At 37.2% G+C, this 16735-nt stretch overlaps 1 protein-coding gene across 1 annotated transcript in view; it reads left to right on the top strand.

Moving 5' to 3' along the window:
* The window catches only part of macf1a (microtubule actin crosslinking factor 1a), a 325705-nt gene that overhangs the window by 172385 nt on the left and 136585 nt on the right, over positions 1–16735 (top strand). Inside the window, 8 exon segments of the mRNA XM_055156981.1 lie at positions 855–1011; positions 1692–1803; positions 2708–2770; positions 4147–4385; positions 4512–4641; positions 9928–10127; positions 12424–12648; positions 14038–14314. Of these exon segments, the coding sequence (XP_055012956.1) occupies positions 855–1011; positions 1692–1803; positions 2708–2770; positions 4147–4385; positions 4512–4641; positions 9928–10127; positions 12424–12648; positions 14038–14314 (1403 nt within the window).

Here is a 16735-nt window from a genome sequence, read left to right as displayed (position 1 = left end):
TAGAAGTCTATGGTCACGGTGCGGACTGTGGGAGACCCTGCGCCACACCGGGAACATGCATGAGTTTCAAATGTTTATTCCACTCATTATTCTCCAAAATATTAAACAGCCCTTCTCCCTGTTTTGGCGAACCAAACACTTAAATGCACAAATCTGAAGGTCATTCTTTTATATACGTGGATTTTCTCTTAAGTTTCTGATCAAACTCTTCCTCAAACTCTGTTCACTTCTGCTCCTCTCCTCGAGTGTTGCTTTTTCCCCGTGTCTCCAGACTTTGCGTAGAGCTTACAGGAGGTCCTGAGTTGGTGTAGAGATAAGCAAAGCGCCAGACTTAGGACAAGTTTCATAAATCCCGCGGTTGGTGTAGAGAGCAACTACGCAAGGATTTGTGCATAAGCGAGCTTTATAAATGAGGCCCCTGGTCCTGGTTTTGTCCTGACTTAGTTCTTTCATTGTTTTTATTCAAACCTACTTTTAATATATATGAGATATTGATATTTTGGCTTGGAACAAAAATCTAGTTATTAAAATGAACTTTTCGCAATTTAAATCTACAGTGTGCAGATCTTTAGACATATCCATGCAGATATTCCCAGAGTACGGTTTTAACTGTCTTGTTTTCATTGAACTGTTTCCAAGGAATCATCCAGAAAGTTACATACTATGCCTTTAATTTGAATACTCTCCACAATACAAAAATCTGTTCATCATATTCACCTCAAACTAATGTTCCCTGTTTGCCTTTAAACATTGGCGTATGTTATTTAGCTCAAACCAAACTTTCCTTCCTCTAAAAACAATTATTTATTTACATTAGACTAAATATGAACCTCTTCTTCTTCTGTGTTTTTCAGATTCGCTGCGATCCACGCCTGTGAGGAGCAGCTGCATCAGTTCCGTGGGCTCTCCGGCTCCCTCCTCAGGTGGCTGCAGACGGCGCAGGACCAACTCCCCGCCAAAGAGAGCAGCCTCAACACGGACGGGCTGCAGAGGAGGGTACAGCAGCTCAAGGTTCGTTTGTTCTACTGATTGAAGATAATTGCTTTCATATAAATACACACGTACAAAATAAAAGGCGCAGTGTGTAACTTTTTGTTTTGGGGTCAATCACCTGCTTGTTTCCTACATTTATTCAATTACAGGTGATTTTATAGCTCAAAAATACCTAGGAAAACAGGTTTGATCTCCATGAAGATAGAAAAGTTTAATGCCATACTGTGAAACATTCCAGACAAAGCAATAACATCTGTATGACGAAAAACTTTTGATGGACCCTTTACCATAAAAGTTACACAATTCACTTTAAAAAATACCCTGAAACGGCATTAAAAAATTACTACACGTTATACTATGCAAAATCAACTTTTTGGAGTGTGTTTTAAATGTCATCCATGCATGTTTCAGTAATCTAGTGATCTCTCCTGGGCCGTGTCAACCCTTTTTACGAGTACAATCCTAGCCTCTGCTCAAAACGCAAGATACAAAACAATACAGTACAATTTCACACCCCTGATGAGATGTGCAGTAGTTTCATTAGAGGAACGCACGCTGATTGTGTTGTGATAGCGCTCTGAAGGGGGAGTGACATGGCATGGGGAGTGAAAGCAGCAGAGACTGTAAATGATTCTATACAGTCTTATGTGTTAACAAGTGTAATATCTCTTCTTTAATAATCAACTGTCTTTCTTCAGGACTTGTTGAATGACTGGGAATCTCAGAAATCCAGAGTTCAGGAGTTGAACAAAAAAGGCTCAGAGCTGGAGACAATTATCATCGACATCACCGCACCACAAACCAAAACTGGTAAGAAATCGCACTGACTTGTATTACCCTGTTTTCTGATCTATAGTATAAAGTTTCTTCATCTAAAACATACCTGGAGTTGTGTTTTGTTTCTTAACACAAACCCTGCTTATAAAGGCTGAGTTCTTCTCTCTGAAACTGAAACTCTTTCCCAACTTGTGATGTCATGTGGTGATACAGAAAAGTGCTGCATTGTGTTTTTGAACTCCATACAAATTTACTAGAATCACTTGGATGATTTTCAGCCCTGGAATTGTTAAACTCTACTGAACAAAAAGTAAAAAGTAGCTGTTAACTTGAAAACAACAGCTTCATGACATTACAGAACATTTTGAGCTTTGGAGATGTAAACAGACTAATAATAAAGGATTTATTTTGTATTTATTTATTTATTTATTGCACATGTAACATAACTATATAAAAAAAAACACACATTAGATAAAAAAAGTAGGTGCCGGAAGAGACAAAAAACCTAAAAGGGCTTATAGTAAATCCTCCACCTTATGAATACTTTAAAAACTGAACATGATCGCTGTGCATAAAAAAAATTAAATAAAATTACATTTAAATACCATGGATTAAATTAATTAGATTCAAACATAATGAAACATCCACAGTTGAATGATTATCAAACATTACCATGAAATATCAAACATTTCCTCACACTCTTTTTTCATTTCTCAAACATGTGTGAATAAAACAAAACACAACTCCAGGTATTTTATGTTTTGATGATGTATAAACATTTTAACACGGCTAACATTAAGTTAACAGGCTCCATTTATCATCTCTGTAACGTGCTTGCTTCTTTTCTGTATTATCGTTGTTCGTGTGAAGCTTCTGTGTGCTTCTTGTGGCCTTCTTCTTGTTGTTCTCGTCTGAGTAGCTGTGTGTCTTTCTTCAGGTGCCCCTCACATCAATGGTTCTTCAGGTCCCAGCAGTCTCAATGGCATTCACACATGTAAAGGTAACTGTCTGTGCTGCTCCAGGATTCTCTGACTTTATAGAAAAAAATGTTTGTTGTCTTTTGTCTTTTCACTTTTTATGTCAGCTTGCTGTTGAATATAAATGTTTGTACAGTTGTAGGATGAGGAAATGCATTGACTGAGGATTGAAAGATACTGAATAGATAAAAAATGAAATGTAAGGAAATGTTTTAGCACTACTACTGACTGAAGTTTGTTCAACACAGACTGTATATACACCACTAGTCTTCTCATGTCACACGCCTCAAGCCCGAGTCAAGTCCCAAGTCACTGACCTTCAAGTCCAAATCGAGTCCCAAGTCTTAGTCCATTTTATCATATCAAGTCTCAAGTCCTAAAAATAGTGACTCAAGTCTGATTTGAGTCCAAGTCACGACTTACAAGTCCTCACCTCTGATTACTTCAGTGGCGGAGCTTGCATTTAACACCTAGGCCTTGAGTAGTGCTCCGTCTGAAACAATCCACTCTCATTATACAGAAACACAGTATAAAGAGCCGTGGAGATGGGGATGCGCGATGCATGGAGAAAAAGTGAGGAGTGCTGGGGTGCTAAACCAGGACTAAACCAGAACTGTTTGTCAAGACTGGCCTGAAGGTGTGCCTGCGTAGACTGTCGGTGACCGCAGATGAAAGGACCTCTCTCAAGTCCAAGATTAGTCCTGGTGTAGTCCTGGTTTAGACCTGGTTCCACTACAGATGCAGTTTGCTGCTTTGGCTGGTTCACTCTCTGACTGTCCAATCAGCAGGTCTGAATCCGGTGACGTTGTCATGCGCTGCTAGGAGGCCCTGGTGATACCAACTCAAAATCTGATTGGTTGAAACAACAGTTTCATTGACATTTACTTTATGTTCGAAGGCCTGCAGAAAGGGTTGTGAAAGCATCAGGGACACTTCTTTGACTTTGACTCTGCCTAGCAACAAATGACGGCTGAAATGTGATTGGTCAAATGCTTTAATATGAAAATCCATGTGTGGAAGCAGCACAAGCATCGTAAAAGCTCTGAAAGGAAGCGGACAGAACATTTTGAATTATTTAATAGTAATATAATTAACATCAGTCTGTGATTCAGATATTTGACGCCCCGCCACTGATCTAATGTCATACTGTGGAACATTCCAAACAAAGCAATTTCTCCACGCAGACAAGCAGGTGGCAGAAATGTTACATAGTGAACCTTTTTTAAATATGGGTTTGCTCTTATTAACTTTCACTAAAGTTTTTTCATTATTGTTCATTATGTTTGATACATTGCTTAATATTTTTTAATCAAATTATGCATCTCTCTGAGCATAATCAGAATTCCCACATGGCTGGTGCTATTAAAAATAACTGCACATTTGTCCCTGTCTTTTTCAGATTTGACAGAGCTGCAGGTGGCCGTGTCAGACGTGAACAGCAGATACGAGTCTCTGGGTTCAGATCTGCAGGAGCGTCTGTCCAAACAGCAGTCCTCTCTGGAGCTGAGGCAGAAGGCGTCCGAGGGCACCCAGGAACTCCAGGGCTGGCTCACCCAAAAGGAGAGCAGCTTCACCCAGGCTCAGGTCGCCTCCCCGTCCAAGTCCGAGGTCGTCCGTGCACAAGCTCAAGAGAACAAGGTATCACGAAGGACTTATGATTGTCATGTTAGTTGAGCACAGTATCAGTAATATTTTTGAGCACAAACCTAATGATGATGATGGCATAATTCATACATTGAGAGTTATTATTGACTTTTTCTTTAGGCGTTGCTGTCTGAACTGGCCGAACGCGCCGCTAAAGTGGAGGAGCTGAAGAGCACTTTGAGGAAACTGATCTCAGAAAACCCAGATTCTCCAGAGGCTGAGACCTGGAGACAGCAGCTACAAGAGATCGGTATGTGTCCTTATAAGACCAACACTGTGACTGTATCAACATCAATGACAGAAGGGAAATATAAATTAGTAATAACAACCAGAGATGGATGGACAAGTCGAAACGTTTCTAAAATAACTTCAAGGGTTCATATTAAGCTATTTTTGATTTTTGATCCATGTTATAATGTAGTTTCTTGATCAAAAACAGACTTGGAGTTGTGTTTTGTTTCATTCACACATGTTTAACACTCAAATCTTTGTTTATAACTTTGTTTTATTGGTTTTAAGTAACATTTCAAAACATACAAGAAACAATATAAAATCTAAAACAATGTAACAACAGTCTGGAGTTACAGGTTCTTATTTAAACATGCATTTGGTATTGACATTTTTATGTACTATGTTGTTTTACTGGTGTCATTTATGAATACATTCCATTTTTCCCATTTCTCATCGTATTTGTGCCCTTTCGGTTTAAGATTATATGTTATTCTTTCCATCACTGAAATATTCTCCACAATCCTGATCCAGTCTTGTTGTGCAGGTGGATCTGGTTGCAACCACCTCTTTGTAATTCCCTTTTTAGATGCAGCTAAAACAATTTTTGTCAAATGCATGTCATCCTTCCCAGATACATCACAAGACATATGTTTGGAATTCCATATCCCAGAATACTCGTTAAGGTCGTGTTTAATTGTTCCCAATATACCCTCATTTTCAGGCAACTCCAAAACATGTGTGTGATCAGCGTCCATGTCTCCACACAAATCTTGAATATTTTAGTTCTTATCTCAGATGGAAAACACTCTTATGATGTCATATGGTAAAACAGGAAGTGCTCCATTGTGTTTTTAAACTTCATACACCTTCACTACTATTGTTTAAACCTGGAATTTCCAATCTCTACTAAACAAAAGGGCACTACAGGACATCACAAGAAGAAAATAAAACAGCATTCTGAGCTTTGGAGATGTAGACAGACTAATAAAGTGATACTCAAACATGTGGGAATGAAACAAAACACAACTCTAGGTATGTTTTTGAGTAGGTAACAACATTATAACATGACTTAAAATGAATTTTGTGTAATGTAGGACCTCTGAGCTTTAGTCATCTATAGCATTGTTTCCCAAAGACTGGGAAGTGACCCTCAGGTGGGTCGCAAGAGATTTTTTTTGGTCGCCTTGTTACGATCTGCATGTAGGTTGAAATGAAATTAAATGAAAAGACATGTTTTGTATAATTTCTAATCTTTTTGTAATTATTTTATTGACTATTTTGTTCCAATATTGCTGGTTCAATTGAATGTTGAAAAGAAAACGTAATGGGCTACTTTTAATGACCAAATAGGTGACTTATGGTTCCTTTTTATCCCTTTTTTCATTGTTTAAAACTTGAGTTCAGAGAGACACGATCACTCAGTCAGCAATAAAATATCCTCAATAATGTTCAATAATGGTCAAATCCACCTTTATTTTGTGATTTACGAATAATGTTTATTGATTTTATTGCCAAAAAATTGTGACTTTTAAAATATGGGTCCCAGAAAAAAAGTTTGGGAAACATTGATCTATAGATTTTAGTGGTAAAACCTGCCAAAAGTGTTATTTCAAGTACAAATCAGTACTAGTACAAATAAAATTTACAAAGTATTCATAGAAGAGAAAAGGTAAATGGATTGGGTAATTGTAATTCTTTGGTTCTCCTGTCATGGCGTCTTTAAAAAAATGAGATTATTAATTTTGCATAATGGTTTTTAAAATTTTGATGGTGGAGATGAGCTGTACTCATGTGGGTAGAATCATTATTAACAAGGTTTCAGATTTCAAAGCCCAGAGCAAAGCGGCGGTAACATGTGTCAACTTAAACAAAGACCACTGTCGCCTCTGGGACCTGACGCAAACTCCCCGTCCATTTAGAGAAAGATGAGACTAGAAAATCATTGCGTTGGCTGTCCTATTTCATATTAATATACACACATTTAGAACATTTAGGGTCACACTTTATTTTACAGCACAGTATTAGCAGTTTTAGTAATTCAACATAACTAGTGTCTATAAACCAATAATATTAAATACAGATTGGGGCAGCTAAAATCACAATGGTTCAAATGCAGATTTTTGTCGTGATACAGTGAGTTCTTCAGTCTAATCAATAATAGAAATGATTAGGTTCAACATTTGTGAATTTATTTTTTAGATAGTTCATGGCAAAGTACAATGTAATCAATAGGGAAATCTGGCTTTTGCTTTCATTTAAGAATCATCACATTCTACAATCTGAAAACCACCAGTACACTTTATTATTCATATTTATTTCACGGTAACTAACCAATTATGAAGACTGTAAACCACCAGGTAACACGGCTAGAAATGACTTGATAACAATTTAGAAATAAAGCCCTATTTGCACGGGATTAGTAACCTGTGGACCTTTGGTGATTTGTAATAATTGCGGAGGATGCATGAGATCTTAATCCTGTGCAAATGTGCCTTGTCTGTAACACAGATGTCTGATGATAATACTAGTCCCGTGTTAATCTGCATCTCAGTGTTTGTTGGTGTATTTTTCGTGCCTTTTCTCTTTCAATCTCTGTCTCAATGTCAGTAAAATAGAGTAATTTACGGACTTTGAATGTGTTGCAAGTAGAGGTGGGGCGGTAATTTGCAAATTACCAGACGTCCCCAGGTTGGATTTATCCGGTGCGAATAGGGCTTAAGGCTGCCTAATAAATCACGGTACGCCTATAGTGCTATTAACTAGGGGTGGAACGAGACACAGTTTTCATGAGATGAGACACACCACAAGATTTGGATCCATGAGAAGGAGACAGGATTAGATTTTGACATAATTTGTGGTAACTAAGTAGTGCAATACATTTCACAATTTTGGCTTTAATATTTTATTTATTTTATGTAATACTTAAGCAGTCATTGTCATGCTGATTTTTGGAATTACTGCTTCTCAAAGTGTATAACTCACAGCTCATAACTCTTTTTGTCTAAAGTAAAGGTAAATTCAGGGAGAAACAATCTCACAAGATAATTTTCTCACATGCTGGGGTAATTTTGTCTTGATCTTGCGGCACGAGATCTCGTCCCATCCCTAAACACCAATTATGAAGACTCTAAACTATTACTCCTACTAAAAATGGTTAGTATTGGCTTGGTAATAATGAAGAAATAATGCTGCAAAATGAATCATAACCCATAGTGTCATTTACTTTTCTATTCCCATGCCATTGCTATAACAGAGAGTAGCAACATTATGAGAAATACTTGTGAAAAGAGAGACATCTTTTAAATAAACCTGTCATCTGCCCCATATAGTTACAATGGCGCTCACTCTTTGTTGAAATGCTTTACAATTTCTTCTCAAAAATACATCTGGTTACTCTCTTTTCCTCCAAATAAAATGTATGCAGTGAGAGACTAGAAATTATTGCTGCCAAACCTACTCACACGATTTGATATTTTCGCCAGAGCGCCAGTCCGATGAGGTAACACTCAGAAATATTTAAGGTGAAATAGTAGATGGGGGCTTTTCAGTTTCATAATGCACAGATGGGCACAGTCAGATGCCCAGAGGGTGAGTCACAGGCTGAGAAAAGCAGATGTAGGAGGGACTCTGGGAAAGCATGGTATTGTTTGGACTGAACTTAATTCATTTGGCTTTATTTAACCAGGTGAAAAATCCATTAAGATCAAAATCTCTTACTGCAGCACGCATCCTGAGAGAACGAGCTACAGAAGTTGAATAGTAATAAAGTACTGTATCATCGGCATAAAAGTGGTGCATAAAGTTCACAAATAAGCACAAAGATTATTAATGTAAATAAATAACACTGGGCCTAAAAATCGAGCCTTGAGGTACACCTGCAGAAAATACAACTTAAAGGTGCAATGTATAACTTGTCTGGTGGAGGGTCCATCACCTGCTTGTCTCCATGGAGATGTGCCTAAAAAGTTCCAAAGTATTGCCATGAATTTAAGAATCTCCATGGAGGCTTGCAAGCGAAGTTACAGGTTAGATTTGTGGAGAGACGTCCCCACTCACAGTAAGAATTTGTGTTTTTAAGATTTTGAGCAATAAACAACACCTGTTGTTGAACAAATACAAGTCAGGTCAGTTTAATGCATTGTTTCCCAAAGACTGGGCCACAAGAGATTTTTTTTGGGTCTCCTTGTCATGATTTGCATGTCCGTCTGCAATATAAAGTTCTAACATATGAGAAAGTGAGTGAGTCAGTGAATCCTATCTTTTTGTAATTATTTTATTGTCTATTTTGTTCCAATATTGCTGGTTCAGTTGAACGTTGAAAAGAAAAAGAAATGGGCTACATTTAATGTCCAAATAGGCAACTTATGGATCCTTTTATTTCTGGTTCAATTACTTCTTTCATTGTTTAAAACTTGTGTAATATTAATTGTTGTGAGACTCAATCAACAATAAAATATCCTCATTAATGTTCAGTAATGATCAAATCCACCTTTATTTTGTCATGTACAAATAATGTCACGAAGGTTTGTGAAAATATGGGTCCCCAGAAAAAAAGTTTAGAAAACACTGGTTTAATGCCATAGTGTGGACATACCAAAACATTAACATCTCCATGGAGACAAACAGGTTGGGGACCCTCTACAGAAAAGTTACACAGTGTCAGGAGATAAGCTTAGATTTTCTGATAGAATAAACCCCTCTTTTGGCTCATAACATCTGCAAGACTCATATAAAACTGGAAAATACTGAAATTATTCATCTAATCGAGTCCAATTTGAATCCATATTTCTATCTCATTCACTGCTCAAGGTCAAATGATTCATGACTTTGGTTGTTTAGTTTTAGGTTTAGTTCAGTTTAATTGTTTTCTCTTATAGTCAATGAAAATCTTATTCTATGTCGTACGTGAACAATTTGATATGTAAATGTTCTAAAATATCAGTTCTATTCGGTTTCAGTTTTTTAAAAGTAAGAAAAGATGAATTAAAGTAACTATAATATACAGAAAATAAATGTTACATGTTTTTGTCATTATAAACCCATTTCAAATATTTTTTTATACCAGCTCCATGTGCATGAAATGGTAAAAAGTTGACATTTTATATTCTGTTAATTAGAATTATTGAAGTTTTCCACAGTATTGTCTTATTTACTTATGCACAAGAGATCTACTACTTCTATTTATATAACAAAGAATAGATCAAACACATTATAATATGACCTGAATTTTTTGTTGCTCCAAGTCACTACCTTTATTGCACTTTGGGTGAAATGACCTAAATACCTAAATTACCTTTTTCCCCAGACTCCAGGTGGCAGGCGACCAATCAGACGGCGGCACAAAGGCAGAAGGAGCTCGAGACGTGCGCTGATAGGCTGGGCACCTTCGCCTCGGCGGCCAATCAGCTCGCCCCGTGGCTCAGGGAGAAGGAGCTGATGATGAGTGTCCTGGGACCCCTGAGCATAGACCCCAACATGCTCAACACGCAGAAACAGCAAGTGCAGGTCAGTGAAGGTCTAAGAGGTTTAAATAAATACAAAAAGCTTTATTCACGCTTATATCACAAACCAAGAAGACGTTTGGAAAGACGCGATCACAACTTCCAGCGGGTTCTGTTCTGCTAATCAACAATTACTACGATACCTCAGTTTTCATAATTTCCCCACTGACACACAACTCCGAGCGCACTGGGTACATTTAGAAGACATTTAGACGAGAAGCAATTAGAAGAGGTGAGTGCGCAAAATTCAAGATGATTCCAAACCGCACATGCAGTCTTCATTTTACCGCTGATCACATTTACTTCAGTGGGTTTTAACCAAGCCCCGGGGTTTCAGAATGGCTTCCCGTTCAAGTCAATGGGTCGAGCTCAAAGGCGCATGATTCCAGATTAACATTTAGCCCGATGAGGTACTTCTGGTGGCTGTGGGCCGACCGAGCATGTGCAGTAGCGTATTACGTGATCGCTTTGATCAATCAGAGCTAGAGCGGAGCCGAAGCGAACGATTATAAAGTGTTTTTTAAGCCAACTGAAGAGTTTTGAGCTGAGAAAAAACGGGTAAAACTCGCCAACAAATCCGACATTTTGGAAAGTTGTAGGTGCCCTGTCAGCTGAACGCAAGCAGTTTGTGATTACATTGCACTCTACAAGAAAAATCCTCTCAGCCCATGGGATTTTTTTCACTGAAGTAACAGTGAGTGGCCACTACGTCAACTGGAGACAGCTACAAGGAGCAAAACCCTATCCAGTTATTTTAATAGATCCATGGTTTTATCACAGTCGGCAGGAGAGCCCAGTGTCGGTAACTACACCAGAAATTGTCGTTCGCATCTTTCCAATCGTCTTCCTGGTTTGTGACTTAAGCGTGAATAGAACCAATAATACAAAGTGATGGTGTTGGTGCCGCTTTATAATAACTACTCCTTAATTAGTCTTAAAGAGGTGGCATTAAGCAAAATCCTTTTTTTTTTTCTTGCTAGAATGTTGTACTCTCATCAAATACATGCCTGAAAAAGTTGTAGATGTCATCCATGCAGGTTTTGAGTATTTACTCCCTCAAAAACTTGATACAAAACTGTACACAAGAACTTAACAAAGCTGATGCGATGTGCAGTAGTTCTGTTAATGTGACGCACGGCAGATTGTGTTATGATGGCATATTAGAAGAGTGAGGGTGGGATTAAATAAGTTTTCTTCTTCCCACTCCTTTCTGGGCAAATTTTTTTGTTGTGGTTATTTTTATTTCTATTGTGATTTCACTAATGTTATATGTTCCATTATATAAGAATGTAGATCTCTACTTGCCCAAAATAAATACATAAATTTAAAAAATACATAAAAAGCGCTCTGAAGGGGGAATGACTTAAGGCGCAGAGCAAAGGGAGTAGAGACTCAGAGCAGAGAAAACAAAAGTGAAGCTTATAAAACACTATTTTTGATGAATATAGTAAATATAGCATTTTCAAAACAATAAAAAGTAACATGGTGATCTAAATATCTTATGTGCTTGCAGCTAACATCCGATAGAAGTTTTTTAATAAAGAATGATTAAAGAATTAAGAATGATTCAGGCTTAGTAACTACTCCAGTGTCTGTTATGTTGGATAATTTATACAATAGAATCTAAAATATATCAATTTGACAGTTTTTATTGTTTTAAAAAAATGAACAATCAATAAATCAACAGCTGTATTATTAATCTTTTATTTTTTCTGTCTTATATACTTTATATACACGACCGGTCAGAAGTTTTGGAACATCCTAATTTTTCCAGTTATTTTTTGCAAGTCGTGCAAGTCCAAGGAAGAACTTGAAATGGTACAAAGATAAATACTGAACAGCCAGAGGTTAAAAAAAAGATAAAAAATAACTCCAAGTCTAAGCTCTGCCAAAACTACCTCAGGAAAAAAGAACAAGATGGTAAACTTTAAAACATGTAGTGTCCAGCACAGTCCTCAGACTTAAACCCATCGAGCTGGTTTGGGATGAACTGGACAGAAGAAGTGCCACACATTTATGGTGAACTTCTGCAACAGACTTGGGAAGAACTTTCTGAAGAATATTTGATTTCTATTGTAAAAAGAATGAGCCACAAGTGTGTTCAGCTGTTATATCTGCTAAAGGTCACTGGACACTTTAATGAATCAAAAGTTTAGAATACTTTTTGTTCAACAGTAAAAAAAAAACTGAAAGAAGTGTGGTGTTCTAAAACTTTTGACCAGTAGTGTCTGTATTTCTAATAACTTATAGCTTTAATGGCCAATTCTAACCATACTAACTTTCTAATTTGTCGTTTCCAGTTCATGTTGCGTGAGTTTGAGACGCGGCGTCCGCAGTTGGACCAGTTGACCCAGGCGGCGGAGGGCATCCTGTCTCAGTCCGACCCCTCGCAGGAGCCCTCTGACCTGGGGGAGGTGAGGGCCGAGCTGGGGTCCATCACCCAACAGTGGGACGGACTCACGGACAGACTGACGCAGAGAGCCAGCAACATCGACCAGGCACAAGGAACCAGCCAGAGATACCAGGTAAGAGCTGTCACATACAACAGAGACTATTTTAAGGTTTAATCAAGTAATGGTAGGTTGTAAAAAAAAAAACAAAAAAAACATGAGCTAACCATTTTATAGAGGTTTTCCAATAAAATGTTTTAATGGATGAAGTCAGTGATTTATATTGAAAGCCTTTGTTAATAACTGTACTCTTCTCGCTATGATTCTGTCAATGAAAACAAATGTATTTTATAGCACTCACAGACCCATAAAGATAAGAAATGGACTCAAATGATCAAATGCCAAAATATCAATGAAATAATATACATATATCATAATAATTTTAGGTTATGAAAACATTTTGTAATAAGATTTTATCATAAGATTACTTATTTTGATGAAGGAATTTTAAAACAGGTTTATTAAGTGTATGAGAATAGTGCTGTTGACTCAGTAATGACCCAAAAATGTGTCTTTCTATAAAAAATGTGTTAGTATAGTGTATTTCTAGATGCCAAAAAAAAAGTCCTTTAGTTTGCTGTGGTACACTTTTTGAATAATATTGAATTTGAAGGGTTTTCTTTAATTTTTAAATTCAATATACTATACACTGAAAGACAGTTGATAGTGTGGAGTAGCTCAAATATTTTAGAAAAGCTGAACACACAAAATGCATAATGTCTTCTTTTATTTATTTCATTCATAAAACCTAAAAGGCCTTTAATTTTCTCAGAAATCGACAGTGCACCTTATAATCTGGTGCGCCTTATGTATTAATTCTGGTTGTGCTTACTGACCTCGAACCGATTTATGTGGTACACGGCGCTCAAAAATCTCAAAAACCAAGCTGTTTTTTTCAGCACTTATAGTTTATGCAAATTAGCCATGTGGTTTTAAGTTTCCTTTCTGTAAAACATGAAAAAATGTGCGCAAAGCAGCATTAAACACATTATTACTCATTGTATATTTGAGTCGTCCTTGTTGGAAACTTAAATTATCCACCCGCATTCACATTCATAATACACATTCACCAAGACAGGGAGGCAATGCTGGGTGAATTACTCCATGATCTGCCAATGGATCGTGGATGCCTGGGCTAAGGGATCAGTCTCAAGTTTCATCCGTTTGTTTCACTTAATGCACCTTATAATCCGGTGCACATTATGTATGAAAATATGAGCGAATTCAACATTATTGATATTACGCCTTATAATCCGTTGCACTTTATAGTCTGAAAAATACGGTAAACAGTCACATAACGTTAAACATACAAGAAATGAACGAAAAGAAACTGAAAGAAGAGTAATCTTTTGTTATCTGCCCCATTTTCCAGACAATACATTAACACTGACAGTTACTTGAAAACTTGTCAATACTTTTCATTTCTGTCACAAATCTGAGTCGATATTAATCTCCTTTACTTAGACCCTGCTGAGGGAGCTGTCCTCCAGTGTCTCTGCTCTGGGGGAGAGACTGGACTCCCAGGCCTCTCTGAGCGCTCAGCCCGAGGCCCTGAAGCAGCGGCTGCAGGAGACCGGAGAGATCAAGTCTGAGCTGGAGCGGCGGAGAGGAGAGCTGGCCGAGGCTGAGAGGCTGTGCCAGGAGCTCAGTGCCATCGTGGTGGAACCGTACCTGAAAGAGGAGCTCAAGAAGAGGCTGGACAGTGTGAGCGGGCCCCTGAGGAGTCTAGAGGAGCGCGCCGGTGAGTGGGAGATCGATGCAGATCTAGTATTAAAAAGGTCATGGTGACAGATGTCGTTGTCGTGGTAGAGGTAACTTAAACTTTATAAATCCATGAGGGAAATTACGTGGTTAACTTTGGACAACAAAAGCCCCTGTGAATTAAAAATAAAATAGAAAGTAGTTTTTCTAGTTGTAGGAGCAGAACATAGACTGTATATATTAGGGATGGAACAATAAACGAAATATCGTGATATCGTATCGTCAAAATTCTCACAATAATATTAAAATGTCACAATATATGGAATTACAAGTTCCTTTACTTAAGTGCATGGTTTTACAGTGGCAACAGCTTATAAACACATGGAACTACATATCCCATGATTCATTTCAGTGCAAAAACATGAAGAAATATGTTTTTACTTGAATTCTTGGGATTATGATGGAAATAATTCACACCAAAATCTTGTCAAGGTATTTTAAAAGCAGAAACGTGTCCTATCTACAATTTTATCAGCCTTTCCAAACTATTGCAATAAATATCGTACCATGAGATGCATATTGTGATAATATCGTACCGAGAGATTTGGATTTCGTTACATCCCTAGTATATATTAACGGTAGGGATGTAACGATATGTAAATCACACGGTACAATACAATTACAATATTCATTTCACAGTACGTATTTTATTGAATTGAATGAGAATTGAAGAAATGCTACTTTTTCCTTTTAAAAAGCCTTGGCAAGTCTTTGGGAATTGTTTTGTGTCATTGTCCAAATAATTAATATAGAAAAGCTCTTTGTAACAGTTATCTCTTCATGTTTTCTGCATAGACATGGAATAAAAGTTGACAGTCTGCAATTTGTTTTTAGCTGTTGCTGCAATAAAACAATGCATTTACGCATAGAAGTTTGTAATTCCATATATTGTGACAGCCCAAGATATTATTGTGAGAACTTTGACGATACACATCCCTAATAAATGGACATAGCTAACCCCCGAGCTGCTATATTCTCAATAGGAAGTGAGCATGGGGACACTTCCGGCTCCATCGACTCTGGTTCCATTGAAAAATTGTCCACCCTATCTCTGTAACTGCTGCACTGAACCTCGTTGTTTTGGTCTTAAAATGTCCATATTAATCTGCTCTGCATGGTCCTGGTGTTTTTATTGCACTGTTTTGTCTGTAAATAAATTCCTCTCCCTAATATGGAAGTCCAAATTTGCCAATATAACTGCTGACCTCGTGACCTCACACTCCCTTAGTCCACTTCATTATACGGTTTATGAGTTAACTGTTAAAATTTTGACAATATGAATTTTTGAGAAACCACCAGAGGAATCATTTTAAACTGGTGTGTTTGGAATTGCCTCAGAGTTTGCACTGAACACTCAGATTCAGCTGTCCCTCTGTTTTAAAGATCTAGAAGAATCAGCTTCATCATCATCTTATGAATAAATTGTAATCTATTTATTTAAGATTTTTTAACAAGACGTTTTGGATGATTTTAATTGTTTATGTTCTGCACTAAGCACTGTAACACACGAATGAAATGTGAAATGTGGATGAAATCTGCAAAGCAAATTTACCTACGGGTACGAGTAAAGCAACATAACCTAAGAAATCTTGCAGCAATTTATAACTTGGGGTCATTGGAAAAGCAAAGTTTTTCATTTTGTCTTCTTACGTAGTTTAACTTCTTAGGCAGAGGACGCTTCACTTTTTGCTTCTTTAAATAATCCAAGGAGTTAAAGTACATAAGAAAAGAACCCAAGAAGTTAGGATCATTGGGTTCAACAGTCTAATTGTAACAATATATGGACTATAACGACATAAAAATGATTACATAAATGCTCTAAATGCTTTCTCCATTTACATAAATAAAGAAAACGGATTTCCAATAACGTCAATGTTAAAGGTGCACTGTGCAACTTTTTTAGCCATGAAAGTCCTGCTTGTCTTCATAGAGATGTTTCACAATATGGCATTAAACTTATCCCTCTCCATAAAGACATGTAGGCGACACTACCAGGTCAAGTTACAGGTCAGATCTGTGGAGAGGCAAGCACACTACGACACTCACTAAGAATACACGCTTTTCAAGGTGTTTCTTAGCAATAAAAACACTTGAAATTAAACATATGCAAAATAGAAAATGCCATACTATGGAACATTTTAGACCAGACATGTCAAACTTGTATCGCGGGCCAAGATAGAATTATATTTAGCTCCTGAGATCCTATCAAATATGTATTAGAGCTGGCCTGCCCGCTACAGATAGGATATAGAGACATTATTTATTTAAAATTTTGTTTTCTGGATTCAATGTTTAAGCAAAACTATTAATAAACATTTATTTTAATAAGAAAAGGTTTAACATTACATATTTCGAAAGGAGAGAAAAGATGCAGATGTTGTTCACATTTTTCAGTAAATAT

This window comes from Boleophthalmus pectinirostris, unplaced genomic scaffold, assembly GCF_026225935.1.
Source record: "Boleophthalmus pectinirostris isolate CB_2022bp ecotype Guang Dong unplaced genomic scaffold, ASM2622593v1 HiC_scaffold_21, whole genome shotgun sequence".
Classification (NCBI taxonomy): Eukaryota; Metazoa; Chordata; class Actinopteri; order Gobiiformes; family Gobiidae; genus Boleophthalmus; species Boleophthalmus pectinirostris.
This window is presented reverse-complemented; position numbering and strand designations above follow the sequence as displayed.